The sequence below is a fragment of the Salminus brasiliensis genome, chromosome 3 (assembly GCF_030463535.1).
Source record: "Salminus brasiliensis chromosome 3, fSalBra1.hap2, whole genome shotgun sequence".
NCBI classification, from domain to species: domain Eukaryota; kingdom Metazoa; phylum Chordata; class Actinopteri; order Characiformes; family Bryconidae; genus Salminus; species Salminus brasiliensis.
Genome location: NC_132880.1, coordinates 34,932,430 through 34,955,568, shown reverse-complemented (window position 1 = coordinate 34,955,568; position 23,139 = coordinate 34,932,430). Strand labels below are relative to the sequence as shown.

Sequence of the window (23,139 nt, the reverse complement as noted above, 5' to 3'; positions counted from 1 at the left end):
CAGAAGCAATGGAGGGGAAATGTATCTCTCTCTCTTATCCAATCTGCTTTGGGCCCATTCTGGCTCTCCCTGAAGCTCAGGTGAGGGCCAAAAGTGCCGACGCGTGCACAGCTCTGGGGCCTGCGCAGCTCAGATGATTGATGGCTGATGAGGGCTGAGTGAGGAGCAGGCCGCATGGCACCCACTGTGTGTTTAAGGCGTGATTGATGCCTTGCAGGGATCCCCCTCTTCAGAAGCACAGCTTGGGCCATGCACACACGGGCCCCGCTCTTGCTGACTCAAATGCAAAGTTTGTGTTTATGAGAGTCTGCATGATGCGCAATAAAACTTTAACGTGCAGAGAGGCAGAAGCACCTTCAGGCCTTCAGGGCTCCGTCATCAGTGGACTGTGTTCTCCAGGACTGCTCTTCAGCAGTCTGTGTTCTCCAAGACTGTTCTACATGACTATTCTTCAGCAAAGTTTGTTCTTCATGCCTGTTCTTCAGCAAAGTTTGTTCTCCACAACTGTTCTCCACTAATGTTCTTCAGCAGAATTTGTTTTCCATGACTGTTCTCCATGACTGTTCTCCACAACTGTTCTTCAGCAGGATGTGTTCTTCATGTCTGTTTTTCAGCAAAGTTTGTTCTCCATTAATGTTCTTTAGCAGAATGTGTTCTCCATGACTGTTCTCCATGCCTGTTCTTCAGTAAAGTTTGTTCTCCACAATTATTCTCCATTAATGTTCTGTGGCAGAATGTGTTCTCCATGACTGTTCTTCAACAAAGCATGTTAACCAATACTGTTCTTCAACAAAGCATGTTCTCCATGTCTGTTCTTCAGCAGAGTGTGTTCTCCATAAATATTCTTCAGCAGTGTGTGTTCTCCACAACTGTTCTCCATTAATGTTCTTTAGCAGAATGTGTTCTCCATGAGTGTTCTGGTGAGCCTGCTGCATCATGCAGTATGGCTATAAATAAATTATAATCCAGGTAACTCAAAGATATGTACAGTGGTTAGAAACACAAGTCTAGTTGAGTACAGCTTTGAGAACACCAATGAAAAGAAAACATTTATTGTAAAATCTATGATATTAATAAGCAGTTTGCTGAATTTTGCGGCAGTAACTGCCTCTTCTCTTCTGTAGTAAGGCCAGACACAGATATTGGATGATTATTTCTGGATCATAAACAGCACTCCATTCTGTCTTAAAGGTACTGAACGGGACTCCATTATTCTCCCCAGCAAAAACACTTCAGGCCCCTATAACCAACACTTGACATTGGGCATGGTGACCTTAAGCTAATGTGCCACTGTTCCAGGGAGTCACTTTCTATTGCCAGTGCTTTTCTATTGAGATTCTACAGGGTGTGTGGGCAGAAGTGAAGTTCTACTGATACATAGTGGATGTATTTGTGAAATGTCTGTTTGAGAACTTGAGGCCTCAGAGCCAAAAGCAGTGATTCAATACTGTACTTGTCATAATTACACTACTTCACCATAGCGATGTAGTCCTAGCCTGAGTAATATCCCACTGTCATACACTGCTATTTAAAATCACTACACATCCTGGTAATTGTCACTATTTTATTCAATAATAACACCCACATAATAGACTGAAATGCTAGACACTAGAACAGATGTGTAGGCGTTAATATTTTACTTTCTTTTAAATCTGTGAAGAGTACACATATCATATCAGAGTCATTGCTATTTTGTTTGAAGGCAACCTACATTTGACTCTATGACGCGTACATAAGCATTGAATAATGTATTTATAAACAATACTTGAGTGATACTGGACACCATTACTGAAAGCCAGAAGAAGTACTGAAAAGAGGGGGTGTTGAGTTCAAATATCAAATATTAACAAATAATAACTGTTCCCAAACCAGTTTAGACATCTGCAGCAATATTAGTGTAAGACTATTGATAACAATACTAGTGATTCCAAACTGCTGAACAATAACAAAGTCACATAAACAAGCTGAGCTACGGTCTATTTTTCCCACTGAACCCCAATGGTAATTTTTTATTCTGATGTTCTCTTAGAATAGTGGTACATTCATCCAGGTCAGCTTATCTGCAATATGGCTCTCACTCATATTCCTGCACAGTGTGCTTGCGATTTCACTCAGAAGGTGGAAGATGAGAGAAATTTCATGTGGAGCTCCTGGTGACACACCTCTCATCCCACCGAATAAATGACCTAAGATAGGTCGTAAATCAGCAGGGCTCGGCCTGGCCTCTCCTGCCCTGTGCACCTCGCCACAGCAGAGAGAGAAAGAGAGAGAGCGAGGGAGCAAGAGAGAAGGAGAGAGGGAGGAGGTGAATAAGTGCATCTGACGGCCGGAGGAGTGACAGGACACACCTGAGCACCTGTGTATGATTAATATGAGCGCGGAGCCACGCCGGTGTTAAGTACCCAGAGTTCCTGTGCAATTTATAGCTCCTGCAGAGCGCCCCCCTCACCATTCCCCGCTGTCCCCCCACCACGGTCTTCCCCAGCTGTTCCACACCTGGATGAAGGCCCAGGAGACAGACGTGCTATCCATCTTTCACAGGGCACCCGGGGAGGGGTGGAGGAGGGGCTTCACCCAGCAGGTGCTCTCTGGAGGTAAGGAGGAAAGAGACAAATAAAAAAAGGTAGTCTTGGTTAGCACTTCTTAACCCTTAAAACATATGGTATTTATGAAAGTAGTGGTAATTTTAGATAAATATTTTTTTACTTGTGGTTTTTACTGTTTAAGTCTGCGGGGACTGTTCAAAGAATAAATATAATCAAATAAAATATGGCCATTATAATGCTTTTATAAGGCTTTTTTGACAAAGTTAGTTCATGTATTTTATCATATGAAGCACAATTCATCTGAAATTGCCTCATCAGAGACTCCCCCTCTATATTACACATTCTGATTCCCACTTACTGTACCTCCTTACCCTTCCACACTTGCAATACAATGCAATAATAACTCATCAGTAATTGTGCATTGGTCTCCATGTAGTTACTGAATAGTAAGCCTAAGGATGTGGAAATGCAGCAAAAGAAGCATAATGGCTAATTATTTAAACTCTAAGGTATATCTTGCAGTTATGAGCTTTGTTATGTAGTTATGCGCTATGTACTAAGATGTAGGTTTTATCATAATAGGCTCATGTTCCACTGTTCCAAAGATACCCCAATCTACTGCCAGGGCAAGTACATTTCTATATCTGGATATTTTTGATTTGTTGTTTATGTAGAATTACATGATTTCTCATCATCTCTCATCACCTTAATATTGTACTTTTTAATTATACTACTTCACCATAGAGATGTATTCTTATACTGAGAAATCTCCCACTGTCAAACACTGCTGTTTAAAATCACTAATCATCCTGATAATTCTTGCTTTTTATTTTTTATTTTATAATAACACCCACATAATAGACTGAAAAATACTAGAAACTAGAAGCCCTATGTACTAACCTATGTTTTTTGTGACCTATGTACTAACATGCATGTTAGATAGTTGTTGTAAGGATTGGTGTCAGCCCACGGAGCTCACAGTCACAGAGTTTAACAGGTTAACAGTCTGCAGAAGCATATTTCACGCTGTCAGACATCAAGCCTTAGGGCCATATAAAAATTTTTATAAGGATTTTCACAGAGTGAATAAACTGCTTACCTTACTCACACTTGAGGTATGAGATCTGATAAAAGTAACCCCCACTGGAGTGATAATAATAGATGCCTCAGAAACGGAAAGCTAGTTTGTCACCACATTTCTTTTTCTTTTTTTGATGTAAGCTGAAATCTGAAATGCACCTTTATCTTCACACACCGATCACACCCAGTCCTGACATATGCTTTAGAATCACACTGAAATATGTATCTGAGCACTGAGGCCTCCCCAAGCATATTAACAAAAAACCTACAGGCTTGACAAGGTTTGCACATTATCTGCCTAATCACACACCCTCACAGCCAATGAACTCAATACCTGCAACTAGCATCCTTTGAACCAAAGGCAGCATCTCTAACATCCTTCTCATTCTCCCTTCGTCTTCTTTCCATCACCTGTATTTTTTAAATTTTGTGGGCTTCTTCACTTTCTGGATGAGTCAGCAGGTCTCTGGGTGCCATCGGAAAAGCACTGACATGCTCCCAGAACCCATCCAGAGCCATTTCCTCACACATTCTCCCAGTCATCCATCCACCCTCAGCCACTGAGGCCTCCTGCATCTGAAACAAATGTTTGACTGAGCTGTTCCACTGCATTATTCAGCTCTGTGAGGGATCCCGTACGTCTGACATGATGCATTCACCCATTTAATCACATAAATTCTGAATAAATATTTACAGATGGGCTCTTTCTTGCTCTCTGTCTCTTTCTGAGAAAGAATGGCATGTGGTTATAGGGATAGAGGGGATGCTCGTGTCTCCATGTCTGGGCTCATTTCAGCTCAGGACTAAACACCAAATACTTTAGAGTCTATTCCATGTAGATGTTGTTGGCCTGCAGTGTGACAGAGCTCTTCTCAGTCTTGAGATGGTGATCTGAACATGCCTTTTTCCAGATACGTCTTTAATATTAAGAGAATAGAAAACACCAGAATTACATGGAAGTAAAGAGCTGGCAAAAGAAACCAACTTGAGGGACCCTCACCGTCAACCTTCGTATTTCCACTCACTGGCAACTTCATGGGCTCTACCTGCTATATGGGGTCCACAATATACAGTAGCTGTACAATTACAGACTGTAGCAAATCTGTTGTCATGAACATTTTGTCAGCTGTCTATCACAAAGTCAGTCAGTTTTTGACCACTGAACCTCCACTGAGATATTATGGTCCAGAACCAATCTTAGCATAACACTGAAACCAACATGATAGTGGCATGACAGTGCGTGGTGCTGGTACCAATGTATCAGACACAGTAGTGTCTCAACAAGGTTGACTAAGCGTGTCTAGCCTGGGACCACATCCCTCACAAAAGGGCAGAGGTGCCCAAATCTTGTCTCTTAGGAAGCCAAATAGCAATAGTTGTGGTGGATATTGTGTGTATTATATATATTGTGTGGCTAAAATACTGTAAAAATGATGTATGTTGTCTCATTGGGTGACTTTAGGCCACAGCCCTAGACTATTCTAATTGTACTCCAGCAATGTGGACCTAAAATATAAGGGTTTCTATTGACACTGCTGGTTAGTGAACTGAATAATCAGTACTGAGCACAGAATTCAGCAGGTAGATGGGGCAGCCCTGGGTTATTGGTGTCATGGTTGTGGGTTCAATTCCTGGCTGCCACTATTGGGCCCTTGAGCAAGGTTCTCTTTGCTCCCTGAAGCGAAGGCTGTCCACCGCCCTAGGCACAAGTGCTCACTGCATGAAAGGGTTAAAAGCAGAGGCCAAATTCCATCTGTTTCCAAAACAACTGGCAAATGTGGTTGTCTTTGTCTTTCTCAACAGGGACTTCTGTTGTCAGCTAGTTCTTAACCAGACGAGCTGAAACACAGCCGTGGGAGAATCCGCTGTGCCAACGGCCCTCCTCATTGCCTTGTTTTAGATTTCCACATTGGACTAAGCAGTAGAATTAGTGGCTGGGTTGAGAGGGTTGACTTAAGCCAGGTGCTCCAATTAGGCTGGCTGAGCTCCAGCACATACGACTGCAGCAGCGCGTCCCATCAGCAGCTACTGGAGCTGTTTCCCATCCGTGCACCTGCTGGAGTGGACTCAGCCTCCCCATATGCTGCTTGGAGGATCTAAGGACACTCTCTGCCCTGCCTTAGAGTCGTTAGCCGTTAAAAGTAAGTAAGTAAGTAAAAGAGAAAGCATATTGTCTTTAAAATGGAGCAAAAACACCTTTCAATGGCTGTTAAAGGAAAAAGATTTTGTTCCAAGTCAGTCTGGAGCATTTCTATTGGTCCATTCACTGTGAAACTGTGATACAATGTGAAGAACAACAGTCAGATTCACATTCAGACGTCAAAAAGACAAAAACTGCAAAAACAATAAATGGTTTTGTGTGACAGCAAGGATATTATGATATTAATCAAACAAGCTTTAATAAATATACTGAGCACCAGTAAAATCAGCACAATTTCATTATAGATTTACAACACCTTATGGTGGAAATAAAAAATAAGAGGTTTCAATGTAAGGCATAAAAATAGAGAGCTACCAGTTAATGGCATGGTAGCATTATACCATATCAAAAAGCATGATTTTATTTCATATCCTCTAAGTGCTTTCTAGCGTCATAAAGTCTAATTGTGAATGTTTTTATTACAAAAAAAGTCGGCTAGAGAACCACCCAGTCATATAATAAGCGTATGATTAATGCTATGCTAAGAGAGAGAGTAAGAGAGAGAGAGAGAGAGAGAGAAAAAGCAAAAGCAAAAGAGAGACACACGGTGGGGGGAGGTAAAGCAAAAGAGAGAGAGACAGTGTGTGTGTGTGTGTGTGTGTGTGTGTGTGAGAGAGAGAGAGAGAGAGAGAGAGAGAGATAGTCCTAATGGACACATTCCTCAAGGATGTTCCTCATGCCCCTGTGTGAGACAGATGTTGGGTCGGTGGAGGCAGGATGCCACAGGCACTGCATGTTCCAGAAAAACCCGCCGTCCAGATGCTACTACCTGAGCTGCGCTGGTGTCAGCTGCCTCCCTCACTGAGCATGCTCGCCACAGGCCATGTGACCTACCAAACACAACCCAGTAACACTGAGCACGAAGAGACAGCGGCCATGAGCGCCTTTTAACCACTAGAGCATCTGCTCAGTTCTGCACTGCCACTGGAGAACAGCAGCTGAAGGACAGAAGCACGTTTTTTCCTCAGCTGAAATGAACACCCCTTCTAATGAATATTCTGTTACTTTAGGTTGCACCCATTGCTGACACAGATGTGCAAATGCACACACACAGATTGTCTTCAAGTCCCTGTAGAGAATTACTGCCAATAGAATAGGACACTCTGGAGCAGATAAACATGAACCTATTGGCACCATGCCTATGGCCAGGCCTGGGTAGAGGGGTATAAAGCCCCCCCTCCACCCCCCAGCATTGAGCTGTGGAGCAGTGGAACTGTGTTCTCTGGAATGATGGTTATGCTCCACCCAGTACTTTTGGGATGAGTTTGGGAGATGGGAAGGAAGTGGGCTGGTGATCATCCAACATCACATAATCACTGATTCATTCAACAAATTGCAACAATAAAAACAAAAACAACGGTTTCTCATCAAAATTGGCACTGTGAACAGTGGGGGTTCCACACAGTGGAGCAATAGATGGTTCTTGCATTCCCGTAACATAATCAGAACATACGACAGACACAAGTAACACTGCCATCATTTACCTGTAAATAAGCACAAGCGTGCACTTGCCCACACACTAAAGAAAGAAATAGAGACCAAGATCCACAGTTTTGACATTTTCCCACTTGCCTGATAGAACCCATCCGTTAAACTTGTACTAAATGTGGACCAGATCCGTCTCTGACCATGTGATCGCAATCCGACCACAATGCGGCTTGGCAGTGTTTTTGCTTTCCAAGCGTACAAGTGGAATCCAAACGTGATCAGATCTGCCAAACCGCTGTTAATGTCAGGTGTAAACAGGCTCTTAGATACTCTACTGATTGATGGGTCAGGCGAGCATCACTCTGAACACTCTCTCTACTAGTTACTCTCTTTTACCTGCTGTGAGAGCAGCAATCGACTGTACATCAGGGAAAACAAGAGAGGTCTTGCTGATCATTTAACTGAACACATTCAAACCAACCAAGTTAAGATCTTTTCATTCCCAGTGGCGAGACACTTCAACAGTAATGGGCACAACATTAATGAAATCCTTGTTGTTGCTAGGCAGCAATGGGGAGGAGACGTAAGGAAGAGAGAGTGATCTTCACTTATTTAATTCATCCACTGAAAGTAGTAGAGCTACTGATGGTTCTTTGAGCGATGCCATAAAGGAACCCACTTTGTTTTCAAAAAGAAACCATGTTTGTCATAGAGGTGTGAGTGAAAAACATTTAAATTGATAAAGAACCTTTACATCAAGTGAAACACTCACAGATCTCTTTTACTAGCCTGACTCTTTGTGGAACCAAAAGCGTTGCAGTTCTTCTACGGCTTTGCTCAAGTTCCTTCTTCATTTGTAGCACTTTTATTAATTTGGTATAGATTGACATTAACTCGCTGACCCTGTATTTAGTTCCATGCATCGTCTTCTGGTTCTTGCCTTAAAATCCCACTTTAAAACTTCCGACTTCAACTCGGACTTTGCGGCTTTACTGAAAAGACAAAAGTCCTTCAGCAGAATAAAAAGCCAGGTTCATCATTCTTCTGTCGATGCTCCTCTGTAATTACCGAGGTTTGAAACTTTCCAAGAGCACAACACAAGATTAAAGCTTATTTGTTCTTTGAAGTTTTTTGCTTCTTCTGTGTTTTCTTGCTCTTAACAACATGGGATGTTTTTGTACTTTGGTAAAAAAAAAAGGGGGAGAATGACCCAAAACTGCCAAAATGCACTCAGGGTGCATGTGTGGTGCTCTGTTCTCTCTGTACTCCGGTAATGAGCAGAAGACCAATAATGGCGCTGCCTTGCTCTCACCTCAAAGGCCCCGAGCTTTACTACTCTTACATTTATTTTCATTTGTTCTGCGCAGAGCCACAAAGACACAAAGCCTTCTATCTCTGTCCTTCAGGAACAGGCCTTTAAAATATGCCGAATAACTGAAGCATGGACAAGCACATTTTATCATCGGGAATAAATGAGTGACTGGGAAGACTTCAGAAGCACTCTGCCTGTGCAATTACTGCCAGCATTTGAGCCCTGATGTGTTTTATTATGCGTTAATTATGCGTTAATCAGAGGTGACTGTAAGTGGCAAACTGTACGTTTTTGGTACTGCATGAATGGTGGCTCATGCTCACACCAACACAGCTATGAAACAGCACTTCTGAAAGCACAGGCCAAGGCAGAATCCACAGTACTTTTAACAATTACTGACTGGCACTTTAAAGTCATTTGTGCTAGCTGAAATAAATGTCAGCTCCTTATCTTTCACATTGTTCATGGTGGGTCTGGTTGCAGTTTGACTTTTATCCTCAGACATGTCACCTAGTATAGCTAAGGGGATTTTAGCCATGTGCATTTCACCTCACAGCCTATCGTTCTTGTTTTGAGGCTGATGGGAGAGGCACAGTGCCCTCTACTGGCAGCTCCGGGGGCTTCTTGAATAGGGAGGCAGAAGGGAATTGATTGTGCAGTCATCATGCTGACAAAGCCATGGTGCCGTGCCAGCAGCTCAATAGGAGATCCTTCATTCAGCGTAAGATGTGAGACAATAGATTACTCTGATTGGAGAGTGCTCCTCACAGTTAGACAGGGCTTCTCTGCGTGCCACTGAGTAGCTGTTTTTCTGCCTCTCAGACACAGGCCTTTAATACACCAATCAATGATACTCATTTTAATACAGCCACTCCATGCGGACTTGGAGAGCGCAACTTCTTGGAAGTGAAGTCAACTCGGGTCATTTGCAGACTTTAGTGCTTCTTCTCAACAAAGAGCTTTCAACTCAAATCAAGCCTGAGAGCGTCAGACTGAAACACAATAACATGAACTAAAAACCAATGAAAGAACATTTCCATTCATTTAAAAAGCCTTTTTTTGTACTTTACTGCTATTCCCAAGGTCCACCAAAACCATCAACCAGCTTCGTATCTGCTTCTTCCTGGTCAGCTTCATGGTGGGTCCAGAGCCCACCAGGAATCATTGAGCATGAGGCATTAATACACCTGTGAAAGGAAACCAGAGGAAGTATCCAGAGGAAACTTATGCTTCTCAAAGACAGTGACTAGAAGACTCCCAACACTGAGCACGAAAAGTGTTTTTAGGCAGTTGTTTTTAGGCAAATGATGCAGCAGCTACATTCTGGAACTAGTACATGTCTAATACTGCAGCATCATTAAAGGTGAAACAGAAAAGTCAACATCTTCACAGCATGTGCTTTGCTTATCACCTCCAACTCCCTCTGCAGGCTATACAGACCATGTTGACCCCATCTTCCCACCCACGGCCTTTTTCACGTTTTTTTGTTTTGGATCAGAGCAAACGGCAGCGCGAATCTGTGTCTCCTAGGTATCGCGAGGCATGCGTGTTTTAGGGCGTGTTCAGTTTAGTCCAGCAGCAGGTTGAAGTTGTGTAGTGTATGATCTCTAGTCGTTTAGTGTGCAATGGACATTTTTTACTAATCTGCTAAGACTAAAAGTCCTATAGTGTACCCAAGGCTTATGTAGACTGACTTACAAACACGCAAACATGTTGCATAAGTTTGATCCAGATGCCATATTTGAGTCAATAACGGCTAAGCAACTCAAAAGAGGATGCAGAAGCAATCATGCAAACACTGAACAGTTTCATCACTTGCGCTACTGCAGAAGAAAGATCACTGCGACTGTGCTCTAAATATTAACAGCTGTTAACTATTTATGACAGAAGGAACAAAGAAGCTAAAATGCGGAAAGCAAACAGTGGTGGAGCATCAGGCTCGCAGCACACCTTCAAAGCTTGGCCCGTAATTAAGCAAAGCCAAATGGTCTCAAGGACATGGAGTGTAGAGCAGCGGAGTGGGTTTATCAAAGAGGCCTCGTTCAGTGCCTTAGGCAAGAATTACAAAACAATGCCATTCAGATTATGTTTGTGTTGCCTTACGTGGGATGATTTTTTTTTTTACTCCAGAGAGTCCGGAGACAATAGAGGCCAAGGTGTTGTACTGGGTCTCACATACTGTCTATTATTGTTACACTATGCCCAACAAATTAGACGCGAGGCATGCAAGACATGCAGAAAAATATAGAACCTGTCAGAAGAGCATCTCCAGAAACTTCACAGGAGAAGTCATTTTAGATTTTTCTACTGGTTCATTTATCATGAAACGTTCACAGGGTGTAAACAGCAAGTAAACAAAATGGAAAACAAAGTACATGGAGATATTTTCATCTGCTAAACTATATGGACTAAAGTATTGGGACACCTACACATTACACACAGGAGCTTTTACAATATCTCATTCTAAATCCATAAGCAAGGATATAAAGTTGGTTCCCCACTTTGCTGCTAGGTTTGGAGTCAGCAGAGCGTTGGAGACTTCTATGCAGTATGCCACTCAGCACTCAGCGACACTTTTTGGCCGAGTTGCTGTGGTTCCTAAATGCTTCCACTTCTTAATAATACCACTCGCAGCTGGTCGTGGAAGAAATTTCACAAACCTTTACAGGACCATGCTGGAATTCAGTAAGCTTAGGTAGAACCACTAGTGTTTGTAAAGGCAGACTGCATGGACAGGTGTATATTCAATGATCAAGAGGTGTGTCCCAATACTTTTGTCCATATATACTATATGGACAAAAGTATTGGGGCACACCTCTTAATGTAGTATAGATATAGTATTGGGACACACCTCTTAATATAGTATAGATATAGTGTTTTACCATTTTTTTAACTGGACTGTGGGCCTGGTTGAGGAACTGTAAAGTAACTCAGATTCAAAGTACTACAAATCAGGTCAGTGCTCACACCAGTTAAACACATTTCTGCTCTGTGCGACTATGACACCCAGATAACTACTCCCAAATGGCCTTGAGCCTCTACTAATGGCAGCTATTAGCAATCATTTGTCTGAATTATAGATTTGAAACCTCCTCTCTCTTGGCCGTAGTCGCCAAAGGCTCCAGCTAGTATGGGCCTTCAAGTTGATGGGGACCTAAATAGTGTAACAAAGGAGAGGTGTAATGAACAGCCACAACGTGTTCCAATAGATCATCCTGAGTGAATTTGCCAACATCACGCTGCCCATTTTGAGCTCAGTAAATTAAAATGTATGCACAGCTCCTTTATCATTCCACGCTTCCCCCATGAGGTAGAGCGGAGATACCCACCATAGGCCATAAACCTGTTCAGTAATTATATCAGCACACACTTCCTAATTAACATATGGCATACATGCTCAGAATGTACTAATGCATGGCTCTCCATACTTCTTAGCGTGTTTTTTACCTCCTGCTGTGAGACACTCTCTCCTATGACAGCCACTCTGCGTTGCCATTAATGTCAATCACTGCACGTGTTCTTTATTCAGGGAAAGACGTTCCGCCATGAGGGATGCGGGTGCTTTTGTGATATCCCTGGAATCCCTGGATGCATGAAAACAACAGTAGTGTGTGTGTGTGTTTATGTGTTTTTGTGAAATGAGGCTAGCAAAACAATAAGGTGAGTGCACTGGGCTCTGTGTTAATAAAGTGGTCTGAAGCAGAGAAGAGGCATCCGTACTCACACACACATGCACGCACACACACACTGACACCAGACAGGGCCTGAGGCAGCCCTGCTGCTGCAGGACCAAACATCTGGTCTCTGGAATAATACACATTTCATTTCAAATCCCCCTCTTACCCTCACTCTCTTCTCTCATATATGTAGAAATATATAAACATGAAAGGTGCAGTGCATTTGTATTACAAGCTCTGTGGAATAACCAATAGAAATGTCGCAATAGGTATATGGCTTAATGGATTGGTCTTCTTAATTATCAATGTAAAAAATATATATTCCAAGTCATTTGGACCTTTTTTTTTTCAAATGCTTCTGCTTCAGTGACATCGTGCATTGGAACTGCATGGAGTCTATACGTTTTGTGATGAGTAGATCAGATCTACCCGAGTCAACTGAAGTTTTTGAGATTTAATGGAAGAGACTCAACACACATCTGACCTTTTTGTACAATGTTTACATTATTTCTGTTCTATTTTTTTGTTTTTTTTTAATTCTGAAACTTTGTGGGGTGTTTTTAGGTATGACAAATATTTCATATTTCAATGCACAATTATTATTACTTTCGCAAATTTAAAATAATCTACAATATTTTAAATTTAGCAAATGTATATTTCCTTTTATTATAGGATATGTTCACTATTTTAGTTGTCTTTTCCCTTTTTTCAACTTTTAATTATTTGGATTCATTTGAATTACTTTGTTTCTTACTAACTTACTAACTACCGTTTCTTGTTTTCTTTTCATAATTTTGACTATTTTATATGGTTTATGGTAAAATGTATCTTATTTGTTTTATATATTACTATAAAATTTATAAAATTTATCTTTCATTTTCTAATCTATATTTCATGTATTACTTTGGCTGCATTGTAAATGAGAGGCACTCAAGTTAAAATAAAGGTGCATTTACCTCTACCAGTGAACTGTTTCTCATGCCACCGGCAGCAACACAAGCATGATTGATCTACCTCTGTGCAATTCTGCATCTTTTTTTCTCAAACATACATTTCCTTATTGTGGATAAAAAGTTCATCAGACCAATGGACCTGTTTCCAAAATGCCTCAGGCTTGTTTAGATGTAGTTTCTTTGAAATATTCTCTCTCTGATCTTTGTAGGGTGGGGGGGTGGGTGTGGGGGTGGGCAACAGAAAGGTTTTCCTCTGACAACTCTTCCATGAAGGTCATATTTGTGCAGGTGTTGCTGCACAGTAGAACAGTGCACCACCTTTCCAGAGTCTGTAAACATGCCTGAAGGTTATCTTGGCCTTCCAAACTTCAGCTTGACCTACACTGTTTCTGTTAACTGCCATTTCTTAATTAGGTCTGAATATTTATAAAGCTGTGAAATTTTCATCACCTGGCCTTTCCTAATTCCTAACAGAAAATACTGTTCCATCTTTAGCTTATTATTATTAACTTAATATACTTTTTGGGCATTTACTCACTGAACTATTAACAGACAGAAAAGAGAGAGCCAGAAATGCTGGTGCAAGTGTAAAGTGCAGAGTGATCAGAGATCATTAGGCAAGTCATTGGGCCAGTGACCTCATTAGGCCAGTGACCTCAATGCCAAAACCCAGCAGGCTTCAGAGCGTCCTCACGTTTGAGCACATTATCTAAGAATACAATCTGGAGGACCAGTTACTGTAAGTATCAATGTGATTCAATATAGGGCAAAGTGGAAATGGTCCTAGTGTACAGGAGAAAGGAATGTTACTTAATATTAATAAAGAAAAGAACACTTTTTAATTATAATATATAAAACCAAAAGGGTTCCACGCAAAGTCTCTGGCTTGCACTGTGTCCATGTAACTGAGTCTCAGAACAGAAGCTGATTCTGACTGAAGGCTGTATAATAAAGGACTGGACTTTATGGGCTTTTTTTCACCGGACATCCTCACAACTGCAATTAGTTTCCTAAGTGCACTTTTCCCTGTACTTCTAAATTGATTGAAACAAAATGTCACAATTATGCCCTGTAGCTCAAGCTTTAATTATTCATCAATTAGCATTTTTTTCCCCTTTCTTTTTTTCTGAACTGATTTTTCATTCAGTTTGCAGAGATGTATGGTTCCCCTGCTGTTAACCAGTCCAAAGTCATTAGTTTCTGGCTTTGCAATTAAACCTGCTGCATTATTCATCAGGCCCAACTCGGTAGATTGTGCTCTGAGCTCCGAAGGCCTGCATGGGAAATTAACTCGGAGAAATGAAGTTTTCTCTCAGGTTTCAACAGATGCCATTGGCCTGAGCCGAGAGAGCATTGTGTTCAACAGACTGTGGAGAGCGTAAAGTCCAGCTATAGACAGGTAATAAAACGTACAGCAGAAGGCTTTAGTCCTGATTTAAAATGGCTTTTGTAGTACATTCACACTTCTACTGTGAAACATGGACTGAGGTGATACATAATTAATGAAACACAATTTTAGCAAAAGTATCACTGAAATATAAGCTGCATTAATTAGCGACATAAACCTAAAAAAGGTTCGTACATTTATTAAACATACTGTTAGAAGCCAAATGAAAAAGGTAAAAAAATTACCATCATTTTCCAATATGCAGTAGAAGCTGTCCTTCAAGCTGTCCTTGGCTAAACCAACATGACACTATTCAAATTATCCTTAATCTTCAAACTCACAATAACACCATCACTGGTTTAAGAATACTGTCAGTGAGTGTCTTTCAACATGTATAAAAGTATATTCTTTAATTAAATGTTGCTCAGATTTTATTGACTAATATTTTTGAGACACATTCTGCAGAAAATGATTTTGAAATAATTACAGAGCACCCGTAATGTACCAATATTAACTTACTATAACATATACAATACATATATATAATTTTATTAAATATATACATGTACTAATATAACTATTACTAAAAAGAAAAATGTATTTAGATACATAGAGTGTGCAGTACACTGGTTTCACTGTACAACAGTTTTACATCACTGTATTCATGAAACTCTCCAAAGCTCTTCTAATGGAAGAGTATAGTTTTATTTATAGCTATCATTCACCAACACTGGTTTAGTAAATCAGCGTTTAATGATGTGTATATCTAATTATTTCATTATAATCCATGTGCTTTCAAAAGAAATCTGGAACCCAGCTTTGTTCTTCGAACTAGTTCTTCAAAATGAGAATTTCTTGTTACTGTTTTTCTTTATTTATGTTTCCTTGCATCAGTTTCAATGCTCTATCTGTAATCTCTTTTTGCAGAGATTAATAGTATTAAATAATGTGTTTAGGTGTCTGGAACATTTGTACAGAATATTAATAGTAATAGTAATAATAATAAAAGTATAATGGAATCATACTATAAAGCACACATGTGTGTCGCTCAAGTTCAAAGGTGTCTATAAGTCTGAAGCTGGCAAAATGTCAGGTGATACCCCACTGAGGTAATGTGAGTAACTTTCACTGCTGCAGACTAGATTTCTTCCCCATGCAAGGCTTGTCACTGATCAAACATTGCCATCTAGTGGTAAACTGGCAAAAGATAAAAGCGTGTAAGAAGCATTAGAATGAAAGTAAGAGATACCTCTGATTAATCTGATATACTTGCTATACTTTAGCAACCCCATAGTACGAATGGCCACTTTTGCTGAAGCAGGAGTACGAGCACAACAGCACTCGGACTGGAATGATCTGCATGCTTTTCATCTTCATGTCCTAGAAAAGAGAAAACACAGCGATGAATCATTTATATCACATTGTTAATCCAGGTGTTGGGGGTTTTAACACCTTTTAAATGCATTACAGTGTTTAGATGAGCTGACTGAAAACAAACTGGGCAAAGCCTGATATCAAATAACCAGCATTGTTTAAAGTCTAAATGGCAGGTCATTATATTCATATATATATATATATCATTTTATATAAATAATAGTTTTTTCTGTGTTGTTCTCTTGTTTTGTTTAGTTATTCATTTTGTGTGGATTTATGTACCAAAACAGTCTGAATCATTTTTACGTGACAATTTTAGAATGTGTTTTTGCATTTAGGCAAATGTAAATCTACATCTGGTCTGATTGGCTGCCTTATATTGAGCTTAATTTAAAAAGAAGTTCTTGCTGAAATACCTTGCAATGCAAATAAGAATAGGTGGGGCAAAACTGCTGTATTTGCAGATAAAGAAATAAAGAAAGCCATTACAGAAGCAATGGATTCAAAACAGGATGTTTCCGCAGCTAGGTTTCCGTATGTTTTTGTACAATGGTGTGTTCTAAAGGAAATTCAGTTTTCCATGACATGCGCCCTGAAGAAATAACTTAATTTAGGGAGGAAATAAAGGGAGGAGACGAGAAACTGATGGGATGCAGGAACTTCATTAAACTTTCTCAACGTTAGACTGGGAGGAGGAAGAGGGGTTTCAGATATCTTCCTCCTCCTCAACGTCCTATTAATTTCTTCTGCACCTTCCTTGCCCCATGACAAAATTTCAGTACCCCACCACCACCCCTTGGATCTGGACGTCTAGCTTAAAAACTAAGCCATCCAAACTTCAGCGCAAAGTTCTTAGAGTCTTAAAGTTCATCCCCTATTGTCTTCTCCTCATCATATGCTCATGGCATGGTTAGAACTATTAAAACATTAAATATGTAATTAAATATATGCATTTATATGAAAAAAAACTTACAGAGTGGGCATGTGAGCATCCAAACTGGACCATGGAGCAGTGGAAGGAGGTGGCCATCACAAATACATAATGCTATTGTTTCCGAAATAAGTGAAGTGCTCGAATAAACACAGTGAAGCACTTAAAAAGGGTTAAAAACCTAAACATTGTAGTGGTTTGTGCTGTACAGAGTGAGCAGCACAAAGAGGTAGAAAAGCCATAATGCCAAAAAAACAAGTTTCTCACAAACAAAGGCCCGCACAGGGCATTCTAAGAGGGTGGGGTTACTCTTTCTCTGTGCTATTACAGCACAATGCTGTAAACACTCACTGAACGTGGCGCAGTAAAAACTGGCAGTGGCAGATGGTCGAGTCAGAGGTCAGGGAGAGTGAGAGTCAGCCGCGTACCTTTCGGAGGTTGATGAACTGCACACACTCCAGCCAGGTGGTGAGGAAAAGCTGGAAGCACACAGCACACCTGCCCCAGCGAGACAGCATGGTCTGCAGATCAGGGTAAAGCGGTAGAGCTCTGGACACCACAGACAGCTTATTCATGCCTTCTTTTAGAATAAGCCTTGCAGCAAGCTCCTGCCCAAACAGCACAGTTAGTTTGGCTGCATGATAAGGTCAAAATACTAGTACTGCAATTACACTGCCACATACCTAGGCATCGGTGATCATATGTAAAGATGTATGTCTAGGCAATAAATGATTATTTTATTTCAATATATATACAAATATATAAATTTAATTGCAAAGCAAATAGAAGCTCTTCAGGAAAGGCCAGTATTGACAGTTACCATCCAATACCTAGTTTATCTCCACCTAGGAGCTTCTACTAAAACTGAACAAATCCATACAGTGACTGAAGTTCACAGATGGGAGCAATCAAAACTGTGTTCTTCTGTGTTCTTCTAACCAACATATCAATATTTCTGCTAAGCATAAGACATTCTGATAATTATTAACAGAATTTATGTTTTTAGTGTCAATTCTAACACAAGGTTTTAGAGACAAACACCTGCTAAGTGCCTAGATTATGTTATTTGGCTGAATAAGGCTTTTGCACAGCACTGCATACAAAAATGGTAGTCGTGGATCATTAATGTGATGGTCTGGAATAGTTTGCCCAAATTAATTGTTATCCTTGATTCATCAAATATACCCGTACATGCACTTATCTGCAGCTATGATGGTTTGGATGCTCACAGAACACAGTGTGAAACAATGTGACAGCTCATTTGCATAGGAGAGCATCCTGTGATATCAGTATTTCAAAAGCCAGTATTTACAAAAAGCTAATAAAATACTGTGGTTTTTATATACAATGAAAAGGCAGTAATATGATGAAAATCAGATGTAACTGAAACTATCCAGTAGTGCTGTACATTACCTTTAACGAAAAGACTTCATGTACTCGACTGGACTCAAACAGCTCAGACTGAACAAAGTTGTTTTCCTCAAAGAACAACTCTTCCAGTGCAAGAAACTGGAACTGAGAGATAAAATAAAGGTTGGAACTCTAATTACTCACCAAAATAACATGCATTTCTATGCTGTGTCCCACATATTCAGATCTCAGGCCCTGTTCACACCTGATATTAACATCTGTCGTAAGGGTTCCGAACACAAGTGGACAGTCAAGGCGTTAAAGCTGTTTACATGTTACATAGCATTTCTATAGGACCACAGATTTCTTGATTAGCTTCATTGGTGCACCATACATACAGAATACTCTTATCCATTAGCTACCAAGCTATCCTATTTTAACTGTTTAACTGCTACGTCCAATCAATCTCACAATATCTCATTTCCAGTTATAGTGCGGTTGATCAGACAGCCTGTTAGTGTTATCGGAAACACATTGGTACAGTTCATGTCACAAATGCAGGGCTATTTCTTTCTTTGAGAGGTGTAAGCCATTGGTAAGGGCCCCTAAGCCACCATAGTGGTGTATGTGCTGGAGTATGTCTTACATTTCATTCAATATAGTTTAAATGATTTTTTAATTAGAATTTTATCAAATTAAATTAATGATCTATTCCTAAGACATATATAGTTCCACTTTTGTTCCATGAAGAACCATGTTTGTAACAGAGTGCTGTTAATGTGAAGAATCTTCACATTATAGCCATGTCTTCATATGACTGATTCCCCAAAGACGGATGTTAAGTGGTTAAGACGAATGTGCAGTGGTTGGTGTGGTGCGGCAGATAATACCACTACCGGAGACTGAGGTTCGATTCCTGGTCTGGGTGACTATACTGCGCTACACCAATAAGAGTCCTTGGGCAAGACTCCTAACACTATGTTGGCCCTGCTCTGTAATACGAGTAACCTTGTAAGTCGCTCTTAGAATTTTATCAAATTAAATTAATGATCTATTCCTAAGACATATATAGTTCCACTTTTGTTCCATGAAGAACCATGTTTGTAACAGAGTGCTGTTAATGTGAAGAATCTTCACATTATAGCCATGTCTTCATATGACTGATTCCCCAAAGACGGATGTTAAGTGGTTAAGACGAATGTGCAGTGGTTGGTGTGGTGCGGCAGATAATACCACTACCGGAGACTGAGGTTCGATTCCTGGTCTGGGTGACTATACTGCGCTACACCAATAAGAGTCCTTGGGCAAGACTCCTAACACTATGTTGGCCCTGCTCTGTAATACGAGTAACCTTGTAAGTCGCTCTGGTTAAGAGCGACAGCTAAATGCCGTAAATGTAAACGTAAATGTTAACGGCAGGTGTGAACGGGGCTACACTAAGACTTACATCAACAGGAAACATAGACAGCCGATTACCAGCAACATCTAAGGTCTTCAAGTTCTCCCATCCAAGAATGCCCTTCAGCAAAACAGGAGACGTTCATGACAAACAACTGTACAACAGTTCACATTCAGTGCTCATAGAAATATGAGCTGTTACAAAGACTGAACACCAGAAAAAAGGAACACTAAGCATTCATGAAGGAGATTCACTGTGTTAAAACATCTTCAGCTTCTAGCAGAAAGCCACCTGAAACTCACCTCTGGCAAGTCTATCAGACTGTTCCTGGCCAAGCTCAGCTTCCTCAGTTGTGTTAAATCATAAAGTTGCTGTGGAATTGCAGTCAGCTTGTTATTGGCAAAATTAATCTCTGTCAAATTCTTAAGCAATCCCAGTTCAGCAGGAATTTCTTCCAGCAGATTGTGCGTAAGGCTAAAAACTTCCAGATTGGAAAGTCTGAAAACAAAAGTCAAAAGAAAAATGGCTGAAGAGGCGTTGTCCTGCATCAACCTCCCGACGACAGGTCTAAATCACCATCACACTCAATTTCACTCTATCAAAGCAGACCACACACACTTTACCTCTTAATGGCTGGAGGAATGACTCTGATTCTGTTATGATTCAGATTGAGAACTGTAAGGTTTGGAAGTCCTTCTGGAAAAATAAAAAAGTGATTTAAAATGCACAAGGCTGTAACACACAAATATAAATAAAGAACAAGATACAAAATTAAAGTGACATTGCATTAAATGCTTCACTCACCGAAAACCTCTGGATGCAAACTGGAAATATTATTCCCAAACAAATAAAGTTTTTTCAGAGTATTCAGATGCTTCAGTACAACTGGGATCTCCTCGAAAACATTATTCCCCAGATTGAGTTCTGTTAACTAAAGCAATAGAGCCACACACAGATCAGCAATGTGGACATGGTAGCATGTAGACTGTAGAAGCTGAACATACTGTTGCGGTCATGCAAAGACCTTGCAACTCCAAAATAGAACCTTTAAAATGCTTCTTAACTTTCAATGGAAGTCAGTGTAAAAGTAAGTTCTGGAGCATTTCTATTGGTGCATTTATCATGAGATCTTTGTAATTACATTATGTAAAGAACTATTAGATATAAATGATGTCATAAAATGTAAAACGACAAAAATGTAGACACAAAGTTTTTTTCTCCAAAAAAAACGACTTGCTAACTATTGTCTATTATTGCCAACTTGCTGGCACTGCTAGCCCACTCTTCCAACTTCCCTGAGAGCAAGGGCATAGCGGACGTGGGAAACACGGGGGACCTGACCTCCTCACTTTCACAGACAAGTGACTCTGTCCTCTACACTTTTTCACAGATTACACATGGCCTGAAGTGAGACTCCCTCATTCTGTTCATACTTTTATATTACTTCATATGCACTTTTTTTCTTTCTATGTGCACAATTATGAATTGACACATTCATTTCTGTTCAACTTCAGTACCGAAGGATTAAAAATCCAGCCACAATTCAGACGGCGCTGTCTTTTCTCACCGTCACAACAACCCCCTCCCTCTCATTCCATCCTGTCATTTTTAACCCCCAAATTTCATTGAACACATTAAATTAAGATATATATATATATAAAAAAAAAAGATGTTTCAGGTACAGAATGCATTACAAACCATCCCCCAACACCACAACCTGTTTAATGAACACATCATCTGACTGATCACAGATCCTTCAGCCCAAAGGCAGACTTCTTCTTGCAATGGGTGTGTTCCCCACCTCTCTTACCTCCCTGCACCCTGTGCTCACTCCACCTGTACTGCTGTGCTTGATTTGGGATCAGCACATATGAGGGGGTTGGGAACCAATAATGTAGAGCATTCAGGTCACATATAGTGGTTCTCTATTGCACTGTCCCAATCACTCAAAACCATGATGTCCCAGCCAACCAAACTGTGGAAACCCCGATGGTAAGTTACTTTACTTCATTAGTTAATACAGTTTATCTGGAAATGTACTTGTGCTAATGTTTTAACACTGACAGATAACGTGCATATGTAAAATGATTAGCCGGTATTGTGTTAGGGTATTGCCACTGGGTGGGAAGAGGGGTTTTACTGTCTCTCACTGTTAAAATATCTGTCTGAGAGCTGTGGCGCTGGTGTGTATTAAAATCCGCGAGGCTAAAAGGGATTTTCACCTTAAATGTAGCTGTAGGACCTTAAATGTAGCTGTAGGACCTTAAATGTAGCACTATTTAAGGTGGAACTGAAAAGGGCGACCATCAGCCTCGCCAGGCTTTAAAAACACCCGCACCACAACTCTCCAAAAGTTGTAAAAAAAAAAATAATAATAAATAAATAAATAAAACATTTAATCAGTTAGCAAGTTTTAATAGTTTCAAACGAACAAATTGGCAATTTATAGTAATTTTCTGTAAATTCAGTTTGAGAGTTAGCTACTGTGGAAACTGCAGCTGTGTTAGTCAGCGCTAGTGTTTACTAGCTAAAGCCCCGCGGCTGGCGCTCACTGTTACTCACTTGTCTCAGGGACTGTATCTGAGCAGGCAGACTGGAAAGGCAGTTGTTGTTTAAATGTAGTCCTAAAACGCAAGTCAGCTGTCCAAGCGCCTTAGGGACATTTCTTAAATTTCTGGAGCTCAAATGAACAGATTTGGCATTTCCCCTCAATGCCCTGATTAATAAACCGCTCGCCATTAAAAGCGCTTAAACGCGAGCGCTGAACAGAGCTCAACTGATCCGCGTTTCCATAGAAACCCCACTTCCCTCACTAAAGCGACACCGCTGACCCCTAGTGGCGCTTACAGGTAAGACAACTGGAGGGGAGACATCATCACTCCTGACCAAATGAGGGGGTCAAAGCTAATCCCAGCACATTTCTTGCCTGAATTGGGGTTTATTTCGTTTTTAAAAATATGAATTTTGTTAAATGACTATACACAATATGGACAAAAGTATTGGGACATCTTATTTACCGTTTCCTTCAAAAAGAGCCTATCCTACTTTTGTTGGAGTAACCGTCTCTGAAACTGTCTAGGAAAAACGTTCTACTAGATTTTGGAGCATTGCTGTGAAGATCTAAATGCATTCAGCATCAGTGTCAGTTTTGGATGGAGCACCATCATTCCAGAGAACACAGTTCTTCCACTGCTCCACAGCTCAGTGCTGGGGGGCTTTACACCTCTCTAGCACACGACTTGTATTAGGCAGCATGGTGCCAATAGGTTTATATTTACCTGCTTCAGAGAGTCCTACTCTATTAACAGTACTTCTTTACAGGGACTGGACAAGTTGTGTCTCTGTGTGTGTGTGTGTGTGTACATTTGCACATCTGTATCAGCAATGGATGCAACTTAAAGTGGCTAAATGTATTCACTAGAAGTGGTGTCCACAAACATTTGGACACACAGTGTACGTCGTTTTAAAGATATTTCAATGAGCGATTGGCTGTATGGAATAA

At 40.5% G+C, this 23,139-nt stretch overlaps 1 protein-coding gene across 1 annotated transcript; it reads right to left on the bottom strand.

Annotated features, from left to right (window-relative positions):
- Positions 1–15,546: 15,546 nt before the first annotated feature.
- lrrc69 (leucine rich repeat containing 69) lies at positions 15,547–22,376 on the bottom strand. The gene is made up of 8 exons (XM_072674786.1): positions 22,200–22,376; positions 20,442–20,568; positions 20,261–20,333; positions 19,940–20,135; positions 19,686–19,757; positions 18,302–18,403; positions 17,317–17,496; positions 15,547–15,963 (listed from the first exon to the last, which is right to left on the bottom strand). The coding sequence occupies exons 1-8, from the start codon at positions 22,374–22,376 to the stop codon at positions 15,856–15,858; spliced, it is 1,035 nt and encodes a 344-aa protein (XP_072530887.1). The 3' UTR covers positions 15,547–15,855.
- Positions 22,377–23,139: the final 763 nt, after the last annotated feature.